General features: G+C 39.4%; 2 protein-coding genes and 2 non-coding genes across 6 annotated transcripts in view; 2 read left to right on the top strand and 2 right to left on the bottom strand.

Annotated features, from left to right (window-relative positions):
* The window catches only part of UBE2V2 (ubiquitin conjugating enzyme E2 V2), a 32,487-nt gene extending 26,388 nt beyond the window's left edge, over window positions 1–6,099 (bottom strand). Inside the window, exon 1 of the mRNA XM_054985419.1 lies at window positions 5,996–6,099. The gene's annotated coding sequence lies outside the window, so the exon portion shown is untranslated. The remainder of the gene's footprint in view (window positions 1–5,995) is intronic.
* On the top strand, window positions 2,622–2,694 carry TRNAA-AGC (transfer RNA alanine (anticodon AGC)). Its single transcript has one exon. It is a non-coding gene; the product is annotated as a tRNA-Ala (tRNA).
* On the top strand, window positions 3,329–3,401 carry TRNAA-AGC (transfer RNA alanine (anticodon AGC)). Its single transcript has one exon. It is a non-coding gene; the product is annotated as a tRNA-Ala (tRNA).
* A 1,341-nt stretch (window positions 6,100–7,440) lies between the features above and the next one.
* The window catches only part of MCM4 (minichromosome maintenance complex component 4), a 31,759-nt gene continuing 22,961 nt past the window's right edge, over window positions 7,441–16,238 (bottom strand). For all 3 annotated transcript variants that reach the window (XM_054985579.1, XM_054985578.1, XM_054985580.1), the window contains 7 exons: window positions 14,969–15,228; window positions 13,977–14,342; window positions 13,396–13,523; window positions 12,736–12,943; window positions 10,454–10,682; window positions 10,108–10,241; window positions 7,441–7,947 (listed from right to left, as the gene is read on the bottom strand). In XM_054985579.1, coding sequence (XP_054841554.1) covers window positions 7,855–7,947; window positions 10,108–10,241; window positions 10,454–10,682; window positions 12,736–12,943; window positions 13,396–13,523; window positions 13,977–14,342; window positions 14,969–15,228 — 1,418 coding nt within the window. In that variant the 3' untranslated portion in view covers window positions 7,441–7,854. The remainder of the gene's footprint in view (window positions 7,948–10,107; window positions 10,242–10,453; window positions 10,683–12,735; window positions 12,944–13,395; window positions 13,524–13,976; window positions 14,343–14,968; window positions 15,229–16,238) is intronic.

Genomic DNA, 16,238 nt, shown 5'->3' with positions numbered 1-16,238 from the left:
CCTTGGACTGGTTTAAATTGTTTCTCGTGGAATGGACTCAAAGGGTTGCCGTTGGAAATAAGCTATCTTCAGAATGGGAACTATCTTGGGTTCTGCAGGGCACAGTCTTATCTCCCATGTTATTCAACCTCTACATAAAATCTTTAGGAGAACTCATTTGCAGCTACGGAGTTGGATATCATCAATAAGCAGATGGTACCCAACTCTATATCTCGCTATCCAGGTCCCCACAAGATGCAGTAGAAATCTTAGATCGCTGCCTGACAGCCATAGTGAAATGCCTGAAAAATAACAAGTTGAAATTGAACCCTGATAAGACTGAAGTGATGTTTGTTGGGAAGTCAGAGATCTTGAAAAACATTGTACTCTCCACTTTTGACGGAGTTTGTTTGACCCTTGCAGACTCAGTTGGGAGCCTAGGGGTTATACTGGATCCAGCGCTACTACTAGAAAAACAAGTTAAGGCTGCTGCAAAAAATCCTTACTACAATCTCACTCTAGCCTGGAAAATGGCTTCTTATCTCGACATGACCAACCTGGCCACCTGGATCCATGCTATGGTAACATCAAAACTTGACTGTTGTAATGCATTATACATTGGTCTCCCATTTAAGTTAACTAGGAGGCTCCAATTGGTGCAAAATGCTGCAGTTCAACTATTATCAGGAGCAAGCAAGAGCTTGAACATCACTCCTATCCTACAGTCACTCCACTGGCTACCCATCAGTTACTGTGCTCTTCCTTTTCATTGGTAGAGAAAATCAGTAAGCATTCCACTGAAATGGGTTTCAACCTGCATGCTAGTATTGCAGTTCGCAAACCAGGATTAAGTATTCTAGAACAGTAGATGATAGTTTTCAAAGTAGTAGATGTATTATTCAGAATCAGAACTAGATTGCCATTTGTTTTAGACTAGTATCGCTCAGCTTTTTGAGACCTAGGACCCACCTTGAAACTCGAGCACTGTGATGGGACTAGGGCTGCTGTCAAGCCTGGGGAAAAATGCCCCTTATAGGGATGAGACATTTTTTCTGCAGGTATTTAGCAACTCTAGGCTGATCTGGGAGGCACTCTTTTGTGACTGGCTCGGCTCCTGGGGATGCAATTTTGCAACTGGTTACTGTTGAATCTGGAGTTGTGGCACAGGTGCCCACACACAAACAGATCCTTCAAGGGTGAAGCCTGCTATAGGTCTGTTCTAGAGGAGCATAACCTTATCATCCTTGCACCTGGGACTGCCAACTGCCTAGAGAAAAAAATTCCCCCTTTAATCAAGGCTTAATAGAGTGTCATTTATCAGCTGTTGTTATTTACCTCCATACAGTTTCAGCTGCCCATTTCTATACATTAAACCTTTATTAAAGGGACAAGACTTTCTTTACCAGGTTGTTAGACAATAAGGGGAAGAGAAATCAAGTACTGGACATAGATCTAAGAATCACCTTTCATGAATTGAATATATATATATGCTATATGAAAAGGAGGAAAAAGAAAAGAGTGTAGGATTCGTACCCCTGAAAATGTATTTGAATCCGTATTAAAAGAAACAGCAGAAGAAAGTGAAACTAGCAAGGTCGAAACAAATCACTTTATACAGTATCCCAGCTTTGAAAAACAACATTGCTATGCTGTTCTGGTTTTTATAGCACAATTCCTCACCCTTTTATCCCCCTTCCCTTTTGTTTTTATTATAGTGACAGGTAACCTTATGATAGAGTTACGTTTGTCTTATGGTATTGAAATATAATTGAACTGTTTAAGCCTGATCGCAATCATTTTGAACACTGATGTTCATTTAAGCACAGTTACACTTTTCTGAGCCACTTGACTTATAAGGGTGTATATGCTGGCACTCTTAAAGTGTTTTTATATGCCTTATATCCATATCTACAGTTTCAAAATAGCAGAAGGAGCAGGTTTAATGGAGAGAGATGCCAAGCACTTAGTTGTCTTTTCACTTCTTTTTGATTTAGCTCTCTAGCCTAAAGGCGTTGAAATTATTTTCTGAAATCCTTTTTCCTGGTATGACTCTGAAGGCTAAGCTGTCATGCTTGATGAGGGGATATTAGTTCAAATGGTAGAGTGTTTGGTTTACATGTGAGAGGTAGTAGGATTAATTCCCCCATTCTCTGTGATTCTTTCTTTGTAGCACTTTTTTTTGTTACAAGCAACTGTCTTAAGCAGATTGATAGCAAAATAACCTCCTTATAAAAGCTCTTTGGATTTAGAGTAAGATATTACCAGGTTAGGTACTGGAAAAGGTGATGCTCCTCTAGTTGAGAGGAGGGGACAGATGTGTGTGTGAGGAGTAGTTGTAAATTTCAAATAGACTGGGAGAGGAAGAGAGAAAGCTGAGAGTTTTCGGTTGGTTTGTTAAAATGGGCTGCTGGGCGTGGTCTGCTCTGAAAGGGAGCTTCTGGCTTGTAGGTGTGCCTGTTTGCCTCCACTTATACCTTATTTGTATGTTTGTAAATAAATTATTACAAAGATATCAGAAGTCTCTACTGCCCCTTTTGTTTGGATAAAATAAGTATCTCTGGAATGTTTTATTGTTGGGAATGTGTGTAGGGTATGACATTTCCTGTAATGATTTACCAAAGGCTAGGTACTGTATTCTGTAGGGGGAATTAGCTCAAATGGTAGAGCGCTCGCTTAGCATGCGAGAGGTAGCGGGATCGATGCCCGCATTCTCCAGGATAGCTTTTTTTCTTGCCGGGGCTGTCAGCTCAGAGGGAACAGGGAGAGAAAAGTGATCAAAGGACGATAGACCTTGCTAGCATGTGAGATTACCTATGTGAGATGTGTTTTATGTGCAGGAAGGGATATTGGTTTAATGGCAAGATTGCTAGCTCCTGACTGCCTAGCAGGCTTTCAGAGAATAGCTCAAATTACACAGTGCTTGTTTGCCAAGCAAGAAGCAAATGGCCTGATGCATCCAAATTAATTTGTTGAATCTCAAATAAGAGAATATTCAAAAGAATAACATCTTGAGTATTTTATCTGAAAATGAATGGGGTTCCTTAAGCTGGAGTAACTCTGCATAGGACTGTACTGCTAGATAAACAAATAGCAATACAACTACGGAATATACATAAAACCTATTTTTAAAATTACTTTTCTTAACAAAAGATGAACGTTCCAGTCATTTTGTTTGTGAAATAGATCACTTGTTCCTTTTCAGAGATAGCAAACCTGTTCCCATGAAGCAAATGCTGTAAAATTTGTACGTGCCCCTGCATTGCTACAGAGGATGACTCAGCAAAAAATAGTTGCATGCTCTTTTCAGACTAGGCTTTTTATTCAGTGCCTCTTTTAGAGTGCGAGGGGAGGGGAATTAGCTCAAATGGTAGAGCGCTCGCTTAGCATGCGAGAGGTAGCGGGATCGATGCCCGCATTCTCCATTTTGCTTTTTGTTTTGTGTTTTAAGACACAGAAATTTAGATACTATCAATTTGGAAAGTTTGTAGTACATAGTGGTTTATAAACAGTTTTTTAACCCACAGCCTAACATACAATATGAAAGGAAGTATGGTGCATATTTTTTTTATAGAAACAAAAAGATAATATGAATTTGAATGAGGTGTAAATACAACATGAACAACCCTCTCAGAATATCAAAGTCATATAATGATTAATCTAGAGAAAAACATGCACGATTGTATAATGTCTTGAAATTTACCTTTCTAGTACACTGTAAAATTGCTTATCTATCAATATATTTTTCAGTGGGGAGTTAATGGCCGTTTACTTACTTACTTCATTTATAGTCCCACTTTTCTTCCTGAGATTCAGGAGGATTACATTTTAAAACAATCTGATAAACTGTATACAAATACAAAGGAGAATGCAATAGAATAGGTCTTCAAAATTTAAAAAATGGAATAAAAACAGTGTCATATACATAGTAAAAAGTGTAGTAAAACTGCTTTTCACAGTCATTAAACTTACAATGCAATTTCTTTCATAAAAATGTAGTTGGTGCAATGGCCCAGATCCTTTTAAATGAATCTGATGGGGGAAGTGGGGGTAAGCTCCTCTTCTTCCAAAAAGAGGAGATATACAGTCTAGCAACATTAATTAAATTCTAAATCTATTTTTCTCTGTCCAGAAAATCTTCGAAAGCAACTTTAAAATCCATTGGTAAGTATATTCTGTCATATTGTTAATTGGTATCCCCTCACCCTCATTTCTTTGTATTGGACAAAGCCAAAGTATTTTTGTTTTGTGAATTTTAAGAAGAAAGTTCTCAGATGCAGACCAGTCCCATGCATATTCACTCAGAAGTAGGGACAATGGAATTTAGTGATCTACCAAATGTGCACATAGTGTTGCCGCCTTAATATTTCATCTCAAAAGTATAGTGATAAAACTCTATACTTAATCCTTAAATAAAATTTTTTAAATGATTTATAAAGAGATTTCTAATGCAGTTCCAAGCAGCCTTCTAATCTCATCTACTTAAAAGGATTTTTAATGATTTAACTGTTTAGTATCACACTGTACATTGAACTTTATAAACGCTATCTACCTAGTGCATTTGTTAAGTACAATGGTCTGCCATTGAAGCAGTTTTTCTTAAAGGTGTTGTAGCCACCAGATAGGGGACTTGTCATGGCCATGAACTTTTTCATGCATTTCCAGCTGTCATTAAAAAAAGTCTCTAGCCAAGTTTTATAACACGATAGAAAAACGAGGCAATAGTTGACTGAATTGTTCTGTCATCCATAAACCCAGTTTCCACTGTCGTGACTACTACGTGTATAGGCTGTGGAATTCCTGAAAATTTCCCTATGTTGGAGATAGTAATGAATGATCAAGAAAAGGGCAAGATTTCTTCACTTTTCTCCCGTGTCAGTTATAATAGCCACTTTGTTCCAGCAGGCTATAGCTGCATGGTTTCCTCAATAGATAAACGAACACTGATTTTCATGACCTGAGAAATGAGAACAAGTATGTTGGAACTTGTCATATAATGGTGTGCTGTCAAGTCACAACTGACTCATGGTGACCCCAGGACCATAGGATTTTCAAGGCAAGAGATGCGCACAGGTAGTTTGCCATTGCCTTTCTCTGCAAACTGCCCTCTTCCTTGTTGGTCTATCATCCAAGTACTAACCATGGCTAACCCTGCTTAGCTTTCAAGCTCTGATAAGATTATGCTGGTACAGGCCTTTAGGCTGCTACTTATATTCCTCAATTATATTTAGGGGGGGATTGGTGCATGTTTGAATTGACATGTTGTTGGACACCATTCACATTGAATTTCTGTACTTCATGGCAGTGTTTTTTTCCTAATCCTATTCTGCAGGCTGTAAGGGAAAAGAATTGGCTTGAAATGTGGAATATATACTTACTGTATAATAGGTGTTGGAAACTCTGCCTGTATCCTCAGCTAGCCAGATAGATTCCTTTATTGTTCCTGTTCCATGGCTGTGCACACACTTCTATTGTTTAACATACCATAACATTTTTAAACAAACACTACAAACCTTATGAGCTGACTTGTATGTATGCATTGTTCATTTTGTTTCCCTGAAAAGCCATTCAGCTGGGTTGCCACGTTTAACTCTTCAGCTCACTAACCTCCATCTCCTCCTTGTGGTTATTATTGTTACAATGGAAGCGTTACTTCTGCAATACTAGTAACGGGCCAATTAAGATAAGATGTAGGAATTTCTCCAGAGGGATTTTTTAAAAGATAAAAATAGCCACAGAACTCCAGATTCAAATTGCTGCCACAGTGCCTTAACCCCCCTTTGGTCCTGCTTTATAAATCCTTCCACCATGCAGGAAAAAGGCCCCTTTCCAGACTGGATATCATGGCTGCTTTTAACAGAACATTCTGTAGATCTGATCATGGCTCTCCCTCTCTTCTATCTAGTAACCCATCTCTTCCTAATACTTATGCAGGTCCTGAAGGACTACATTAGCAGCTGCACCAGTCCTACAAAACAGATGAATACTTGACATCAAATATTCCTAAAACAGCACTCACCTGGAGAAGGGACAGATTAACAGATACCCTGGAGTTATGTTCTATAGGACAGCCAGCAAGGAATACTTTTGGTCAACAGCGCCTAGATAAAACCACCTCTCCAAGAGATCTTAAGCCACAGGTGGGATGAGGCTGCTTGTTGCTTATAGACAACTCCCCAACTTCAACTATTTACCAGCAGTAATGGATCACTGAATGTAGATAAAGCCTAGTCTGAACTTTGTCCTCATAGCCACTCAAGTGGCATTGTCACAGAACAGCATGTTATTCCATTAAGGGTTTGTTCATTCATCAGCACCAGCACATCTTCAAACATAGTATGTCACAAGGCAGCACTGTCCCTCTTCATTGGCCAAAGTGGACCAATATCTATGAAAGAAAAATCTACATAAAATATTAAAAATTGAAATGTCGGGACACCAGTGGGTTTTTATTTAATAGAATTCAAGGTTGTAGCATCTCAGAAGAAAAAAAATTAAATGGCACTGGAGAGAAGACAGTAAATTAAAATTAATTTTGATACTATAATATTTTGGCTGAGTAAGCGCTGAGAGTAGTTTTCTCACTGCAAAAATAGTTGGCACTTTCAGTTTCCAGATTGTTTTGCCAACAGGTAGTATTCACACAATGGATTTACTTTTGAATGAATCTTGTTTTTATCTGTGTTCTGCAGTGTAATGTAACATAACTATAAATTGAAAGAATGGGCGTCTGGACTCTGAGATAACTCCCCCCCCCGATTTTGCAGCTTTAAGTAGGTTTGCAAACGGAATGAACCTTCATGAATTATGATTCTCAAAAGTGTTGCCCTGTCCTTATGGTAGGGCAAACCTGCTTTGCACAGAATTTTGGCAGTTCTGCTGGGGAGGAGGAAAATCTTTGCCACTTTCCTTTTCCATGACACCCAGCAATGTCCCTTCAGTGCAATGTTTCAGAGGACCAAGAGCTGTACCAAGGGGGAAGGTTGGGAGAAAGTTTACTTCCTGAGCAGAACTTCTCTCGGTTTTTTGGCTCCAACCCATTATTGGGGAGGCATCTCAATCTTGATAGGCTTAGAGGAAGCTGCAAGGCTCATTGCTGTTGTTCCCAACAATCACTAGTTTCACAGTGTCCGTCTTCCAGCAGTTTCCTCGTTGCCTCACAAAAGGGGGAAGACACCCTCTGATGTGGCAGCCAATGTTTGAAGGGTTGCTTTCAGCGTAAAGGATAACTGACAACCACCACCCACTGCATGCATGGATTCCAGCCATGTTCTATCGCAACAAGTACTGTATTAAATAGCTTTAGAAAACTCTCATCTACAATTTACAAACTTAATTAAAGCATTTTGAAGGGAAAGCATATTAATCCAAGAAATTAAGAATATTTCCTGTTTTCTAAATGAGCTTGACGAGAACATTAAGTATAAAATAGCAGCTGATGAAATACACACCAGAACAAGTTAATCTAGTTCTGTTTTTTGAAATGCACAACAAAAACCAGCAAGTTTGATTTTATTACAAATGACAAAATCTTGACAAGCGTTTTATAATGTGTAAGTAGCACTAAGCCAAAAGGAATATAAATGCAAGAATTACATATTGAACTGTTGTCCATGATGTTTTTTTACAGTTTGGTATTAGGTGTATATGCAGAATTTTAAGGGGAAAAAACTGCCCTCAAGTAGTAACCAGTCGTGCTTAAAGAAATCAACAGACTTTAAAAACTAATGCCGACAGAAACTTTCAGTGTTGATATTGGTGGCCTATTGCCCAATACCAGTTTAACACTGTATAGTATACTTAAGTTACATGAGTGCTAAAGCAGTTAGAGAAACAAGCAAGATTTACAATTCCATTATTGAGCAGTTAAAGATGTATTTATAGCAATCTAACAGTCTTCCCAGTGACAGTCAAGAAGTCATCATCGGCCAACGCATGAAGGGCTTCTTCAAACATTTCTTTAGTGACAGCCTGAAAGAAAAAAACACTGAAGTGGATACTATGCACGAAACATACAAGCCTTAAGCATTGCTCAATCTTATCAGTTCTCTCTTTCAGAGTCACCATTCATCAACAAAACATTTTCAGAGGAAGGGTTCAGTGTGAAGCTACTGAGTTAATAAATTAATCACACTAATACATTTTTAAAATTGTGTTCCAAAAAGCTTATTGTGCATTCCCCAGAGATTTGTAGTGGCAGGCAAACTTCCCTGAAAGATAGTTTGACTGTTACCACAGGAGTTTGGAGCCAGACCATACAGACAATTTCCACAGATTCCCCCATCCTACTGTGCATCCCCCTACCCCATGTCATTCCTTGGATGCTCCCATCACCTAAGAATAGCATGACATTGAGGTGAGAGGTCAGCAGCAGGAGGGGAGAGGGTAGAAATTTCCATTCCACTAATGGGAAATTTACAATGAAATTCTAAGCACAGTTGTTGAAAATTGGACAGGTTTTATAGCACAAGCTCAGTTTAAGCAAGGCAACGGTAAAATTCGCTTGGTTGGACCAATACCCCACATAATCAGAGTATGCTCCAGAGCTGACTTTGAATTTCAGTGAGAATGGTAGGCTAAAGTAAATATACATTCTCTGCCATGTTTGGTTCCATGGTGCCCATACACACAGGTTCCTCAGCAGACAAGTCCATGTGAGAAGAGTTATGTCGAGGTAAAAAGTAGAACTTTGAACAAGTGCTGGTAATAACTGACTACAGAAAGTAATGGCCTCATTTGATATTTATCATTTTGCATGCTATGCCAAGTACCTAAAGTGGCTATTTAAGAGGAAGTGGTCATACCCACTCTTACTGTACCATGAAATCATTTCTGTTCTGCATAGAAATGTGATATGTCTACTGGTAAGTCCTGCTCTGCGCAGCTTTCTGACTGTTCCATACTAACCTAGACCACTTCATGCATCATAATACATTTGTTTTATTTTTTCTGAAACAGTTATCCATCTGGAATTGATTGCCATGATACTAATTTATTTATAATTATGAGGCAATAGCTGATTGTTTTGGACTAAGTAGAAATGTCAGGTTATGGCAGATAGATCCCTGTACCATTGCAACAAGAAAGCCAGGCTCTTGGTTAAATGGTTTTTATTCAGAAATCAAATCATTTCCACAGATATGTCCACAGGCATCTGACGAAGAGAACGTGATTCTCGAAAGCTTATGCTACAATAAAATTGGTTAGTCTTAAAGGTACTACTGGACTTTTTTTTATTTTGCTACTACAGACTAACACGGCTAACTCCTCTGGATCAGAAGCAAGGTGAGCGTCTGAGCAGTAAGAGCAAGATTGACAGGAATAGTAACAAGGGGAAGATCCAGAGGAGTTAGCCGTGTTAGTCTGTGGTAGCAAAATCAAAAAGAGTCCAGTAGCACCTTTAAGACTAACCAATTTTATTGTCGCATAAGCTTTCGAGAATCACGTTCTCTTCGTCAGATGCATGGAGGGCAGAAGGAAACTGGCCAAATATAGAGGAGGAGGGGGGGGAAGGGGGGAAGGAGGAGAGGGGGGATGTAAACAACTCCTTTGATATGGAGATGCAGACAGCTCCCCCCCCCTCTCCTCTATATTTGGCCAGTTTCCTTCTGCCCTCCATGCATCTGACGAAGAGAACGTGATTCTCGAAAGCTTATGCTACAATAAAATTGGTTAGTCTTAAAGGTGCTACTGGACTCTTTTTGATTTAACATGGGGAAAAATCTCTCCTCTTAACACACACGTTTGCTCCTTCCCCCTCCCAACAATAAACAGGAATTTTGGCAAGCACTGGGGGTGAGAATGTCTCACATGTTTGTATTATCAAGTAGAGTCACTGAGAAAGCAAAAGATCAGAGTCGAGACATAGCAATGCATGGGAGTGAGCTGTCTACAAGGTCAGAAGCACCAAAAGTCCCTACAGTCCGTTGTATAAAGCATGTGCCAGAAGCCTATGAAAGAAAGAGTTATTGCATTGGCAATATGACAGAAAGTTACAGCATGAAACATTGGTTCAGAACAGCAGGTCAGTATTAGCATGAGCACTGGCATGGATGGGGCTCAGACATGACAGGAAGCAAACACCACACGCATACTATGCAAGCCTTTAAATATACAGAACTGAGATCTTACTGTTTCAGATTGTGCACGAAGATCTTCAAAAAGCTGTTGGTATCTTAGAGCTGGGGTTTTCCCCTTAGTCTGAATAAGTTTCTTTAAAGCGTGAGCCAGTTCTTCTTTGCGTTTACGGGCAGTAGCACTCATGCCTTGAAAAACAAATGGAGAACAAGCCTGAATTCTTATTTTGCAAATGACGAAAGAATCAAATTACAAAATTTAAATCTGTCAGAGGTATAAATAGAACTTTTTCCACAGATTACCGTATCAACCAATTCTGGACTAATTGATCATAGTGTGCATTATTTAAGCAACAAGTGAATGAAAAATCCCATAGATTGATTCATTCTTAGGTATGGACCTGTAGTGAGAATAGATATGTCCACAATTCCAGTCCTTGGATCAGTAGCAGACTGCTTTAGGGCCTCACGATGAAGACGTTTGGCTTCTTCCACATCAATTGTTTCCACCTTGTTTGAAAAGCGTACTTTAGCATGAGCTTCTGCCAGACGGATCAAAGATTCCAGCTGTCGAGGATATGCAGAAACCATTCCTCTACCACTTCCAATCTTCCTCATATCCACATATGCCTTATATGAAGAAAGGGGAAAATGTGTTTTCACATAACATATTTACAAGGTTTGTTAAAGATACCACAAATCAGGCCCTAGAAGCCAGCCCCAAAATTAAGGAGCCCAGATTCATCCATATCAAAGCAAGTTTAATGTTGCAAGTTATGAATGAGGTTGCCAACTGGTCTTGAGAAAAATGTCCTGTCCCTTTAACAAAGGACTAACAGGGCATTATTTTTCAGGTGATGTTATTTACCTCCATGCCACAAAACCCTTCAACAGTCTATTGCCATATATTATGAATAGGGCATTTTTCTCCACAGCTGCAGGTAAGGCTCTACTCTAAGACATATGATCATGAGTTAGCTGTAAAGAGAAGGGCTTTTACTGCAGTTGGCCTGAAATTCTGGAATACCTCAGTGAATAATATGCTTCTTCATCTTGAAGACGGTGCAAAAAATTTTGTGCATGTGGATGTCTAGCAGCACAGCCCAGGAAAGACTTTTAAAAACATCTGCACAACCCCTTAGTTCCCCTCCTCTACAGGAACAAAGCCCACATGCACATCATTGGAATGAACATCCATTCTTCCCAAGTTCTGCTCCACCTCTGTCCTCTCTGCCCTCTTTGTCATTTTCCTTGTCTAAAATGTTATTAAGCTCCTTGGTGCAGGTGCTTGCCTTCTTGGGCTTTGTAAAGCATCATGCACATTGACTGTTCTGTGCAATTTAAAAACCCACCATTTGATTCAGATGGATGTAAATAAACTAGACCTAACTAATGGGTTCTAGTAGAATAACCATATTAAGTTTCTGTCAACAAAGATAAGAAAAACATGGTGCCTAAAATACATGTATTTCAGCATAAGCTTTTGCAGACTCAAGCCTCTTTTGTTTAAGCTAATGTTGTAAGGGAGGTTATCTGCTATCACTAAACAGCTAAGTAACTTGAACAGACGGGGGGGGGGAATGCTCAAGATTTATTTGGTTTTCAACTCAAGCGTGGAGTCTGCGGTGAGTGTGTGTGAACAGATTTCAAACAGGAGCCCTGTATTTCAGTGATTCAGTAAATCTGTACGATAAATCTTGTGTGCATAATTAATACAACAAGCCTGGATACAAAACCAATCACAATTTTTTGTTTGTGGTCTGAATGATGGCCAACACTAGTGACAGTTGGCTTGAAGACAAAGACTTGTTCTTCCTCTCCAGGCCAGGTTTCTCTGTTTCCCCCCTCCCATCCTTTGAGGAAAGTCTTTTGTCTTTATGTACCACCCCACCAATAACAGTCACTTGCCTGCCTTCAGCTTTCCACTGGCTGTAGCAAGAGACAAATTCCAAACAAAGGCAAACCCTGTCCTTCTGTGTGGTGGTGGTACTGCTGCTAAGGAGGCTAGGAGAGCAAGCAATGATTGAGCTGTATCTGCAGCAGAGCTCATAACCTAACACAACTTAGCTCGGTGTGATAACTTTTGAAGAGAATTCACTTTAAAAACTGGCTTTAGAGCTGTCAGGCCTTGAGCCCCCAATTATCCTTGGGCAAAAAAGGTCATTGTCCTGTGCAATACTGTATCACTTCTGGGCAAAATTCAGAAGTGACATAGGGTAAGCCTTAGGAATCACCAGATATTCTATGGTTTTGAGGCACAAACAACCAGGGGATGACACGGCAGCCCTACCTTACAATTCCTTTCCTTCCTCCTCCTTTTGAACTCTGTAATGGAGTTTACCGGCTGAGGGCCTCTGGAGCTCTAGATAACACACTCTTCAGGTTGCAATGGCAACCTGGCACCCATAATGGTTGAGCCCTAACTTATATGTTCACATAGGGTTCAAATGCTTCATATCTTGATCTAGTGTGTATCTTGACATTATTCCAAAGGTACTGATTCTACAATATGACCAATAATAAATATAGTACCTAATACTATACAAGAACACGGTCCAATGCTAACCCGTTAAAAAGCAACAGGAGGATAATGGTTGCTTTTTAAAAGAAATCTAAAAAAGAATGGGACTGTGAAACTAGTGCATGAAGTTGTTGGATTGAAAAAATATTAACATGATCTTACCTCAATAAGAGCTTGACTTGCTTCTTCACTCAATCTTGGATTGACATATCTACGAGCATAAGCAATATAATCTCTCAATATTGCCATATCCATGTACTCCTCTTCCACCTGCTCTTCAGTCTGATAGTACAAGGCAACCAAGTGGTGAGCCAATCGTCTATCATAAGCTTCGTCTCGAGGGTCCAGCATCAAGAAAATGAGATCAAATCTGTTGAAGAAGGTCATCATTAATGAAATAATTTTTCCAAAATTAAAAACAATTATGGCTTGTTGGATTTGATCCAATGATCAGAAATCAAGAACTGCTGCAAGGTCAATCAAATATTTATATTCTAACAAGACAGGTATTTTTGCATTTCTGAAGAGCAAAAGTCTTCTCCTTACTGCAGGGTAAAGCAGACCATGTTTTGTTTCACGTTACATTCCCACTCCATGATTTGTAGCATGGAGTGCAGTGACCAAGAGGAAAAAAACCCTTCAGACCACATTTGCTTAAACTGGCAATCTATATAGATTTCCATGGAGTATAAAGTTTTAAAGGACAGCAAAAAAGCTTCTAGTGTTCCAAAACACACAATGACAATATGCTAACTGAAAGGAGAAATGAAATTATTTTTTGCAGACAGAATATACAGCAATAAAATATGACTCATGATATACCTAGATAACAATGTATGGGGAAGCTGGATGTTTTCAATAGTAGTCTTCTTTGGATTCCACTGAGACTCTATAGGATTAGCAGCTGCCAGGATGGAGGTACGAGCATTCAGTTGGCAAATAATTCCAGCCTGGTCAGAAGAAAAGGTCTGAGATTTAGCTAGAATTCTCAAAGTTATAAATGGGTATCATTTCAGATGTGAGGTACAGCAATGAATGTCAATGCTATTTATAGAACATTTATACCCCATTTTTCCCAATGACAATGTAAACCCCCAAGGCACCTATCAATAAAGACAGCAGTTCTGTATGATTCAGTTCCCCTTATTAATAAGGTGCTAAACAATGAGGACTCATTTCCCCTTATTAATAATGTGCTTAACAATGAAATCCTAAGCATGAAATCAATGGGCTTAGACTGGAATAACTTTGGTTAGGATTTCATGGTAAGTGAATTAATTCTCAATCCTTTTATATGCAGATGTTCAGATCAATTTCAGCACTACTTCATAGCTTATATGTACTCTGTAAAGTAAAATGCCCATTAATGGCACAATGTAAACTATTTTAGGTAAAATCTTTACCTTAGCAATAGAAAGTGTCTGCTGTTCCATGACTTCATGAAGCACTGACCTTGTACTTTCATTCATTTTATCAAACTCATCAATACAGCAAATGCCGTTGTCACTTAGAACCAAGGCTCCTGTCTGTAAAACTAATTGTCTTGTTTCAGGGTCTTTCATCACATATGCTGTGAGACCAACAGCACTAGAGCCTTTCCCAGATGTATACTGGCCTCTTGGAACCAAGTTATAGACATACTGAAGCAATTGTGACTTGCTAGTGCCAGGATCACCACAAAGCAGAATGTTGATCTCAGCACGAAAATTGCCTCTGCCAGTGTGACTGAAATCCTTCCTTGAGCCTCCAAACAGCTGAAGAAGAATGCCCTGCAAAACCAAGACTTCTGATGACTAAAATTTTTAATTAAAAATTCAAACTGCTAAACCTTCAGAGAAACCCAGTCAGTATTCCGATGCTTATAAAAAGACAAACAGCTCACTTGTTCTATTCAAAAAAGCTTCACCAAATCCTCTAGGGACTAGCAAAGGAAAAGCTGGTGCTATCAGCTGTTGGAGTTGATGATATTATTGCTTCTCCATTGACCAACAGCACCTCAGTGTTGTTAGGACCGAGATTCCGTTATTGGGGAATGTCTTGGCAACCATCAGCCTCTAGAGGATGAAGGTGAGAATAGCTAACTACTGGGTCCTATGGTATTCTCTACAATGACTGATTAGGGCCTCCCTCCCAGAAACACAGCCCAATAAAAATAAGCCAGGCAGAAAAGGTTTTAGAATTATGCGAGTGAGCTTTCTCTTCCATTTGCATGTCCAGCCTCTTTGATAGCAAGTTGCTTGCTCTGGTCAGTGGAAAAAACTAAGTATTAGAGCATGCCATGGAATAAAGGACCATACAAGCCCAATGCTTGCTCAGAAAAACCAAGATAATGACCTGGATGTAGTTCATTAATATGGGAAACAAGGTAAACTTGATATTTCAAAGTTCTGCTTACCTTTTTAATATCATCATGTTCATAAATACTAGAAGCAAGTGCTGAAGACAGTCTGTCATAAATATCTGGTTTCCTAGAAAGCTCCTGAAGCATTTTTTCACGTTCTTCTGTAAACATTGTTTGCTGTGTTTCATCTTCCATACCATGCAAACGTTTTGAATCCGTTTTGCAATAATGGATAACATCAATGTGGGTTTTGTAGACAGATCTTACATTGCTCATTCTTGGAATAACACGAACAGGAACTGCTCTGTAGATTCCTGATCCAATACAAAGTCAAATTACAATTGCAGAGAGATATCACAGATCTCCCCACAAAACATCAACAAAACAGTTTTAAAATTTTGTGTAGGTTACACCGTTACTCAATTCACAATTTCTAAATATATTAAATAACATTTAATTCTGAAACATGACTGGTCACAATACAGTTGTTCACATGATAGGCAAAACTGGAGAATTTGCTTACTTGGAGATTTCTTCTACTTGCTTGCCTGAGAGTGGTCTAGATAACAGGGTGTCTCTCTGTTCACTAGGAGGCAGTTTCTTTATAAAACAAAGATTTCCAGGGCTGGACTAAGAGGCATGTCCCACACGTTCCCTAGAGCAAGCTGTTAGTATCTCAACAAGAAACATGGCCTTTACTTTGCTAGATTAAAAAATTGAATTAAGACAAACCATGGTCCACTGAATTCCACCAAACCGGTGGGTCAGGAAAACATAGAGAAGAATTCACTAGGCAAGCAAATTATCTGTTCTCCTTAAATGTCATTCTCTAGGGGTCCAAAAAAATGGAACACTACAAAGCAATGATAGCAGCACTGGGGAAAAAGGCAGAAAAATCCCAACTTTGTAGCATTTGGAGAAGATTAGTATGGAAGACTATGTACTTGCCCTACACCCCACCTCTGCAGATACTGTGGAACAGAAAGCTGCTTCACAATGCAAATGAACAAGAACTCTTCCTTTACTGTATTTCTTTCTTCCTTGAAAATCTGCCCTGCAGACAGAGAAAGGCCCTGTCAACTGGCAAAACAGAGTAGAACCTGTGACCATTCACTTCAAAGGCAGGAAAAATAATGATTCTGGGAAGGAAGTAGGAGGTGTTTCCTAGTCCAGCCACTGCCAAGCAAGTCTCTCTTTTACAACAGACATGCCCTGTAGTAGAAGGAGAGAAGAACACCCCAGTGTCCGGGGGGGTGGGGGTCGCCAACCTCCTGCCTACTGTTTCAAGTGCTGATTACAGCCACTCAGACCCTTAGCAGACCTC

This window comes from Eublepharis macularius, chromosome 7 (assembly GCF_028583425.1).
Source record: "Eublepharis macularius isolate TG4126 chromosome 7, MPM_Emac_v1.0, whole genome shotgun sequence".
NCBI lineage: Eukaryota > Metazoa > Chordata > Lepidosauria > Squamata > Eublepharidae > Eublepharis > Eublepharis macularius.
This window is presented reverse-complemented; position numbering and strand designations above follow the sequence as displayed.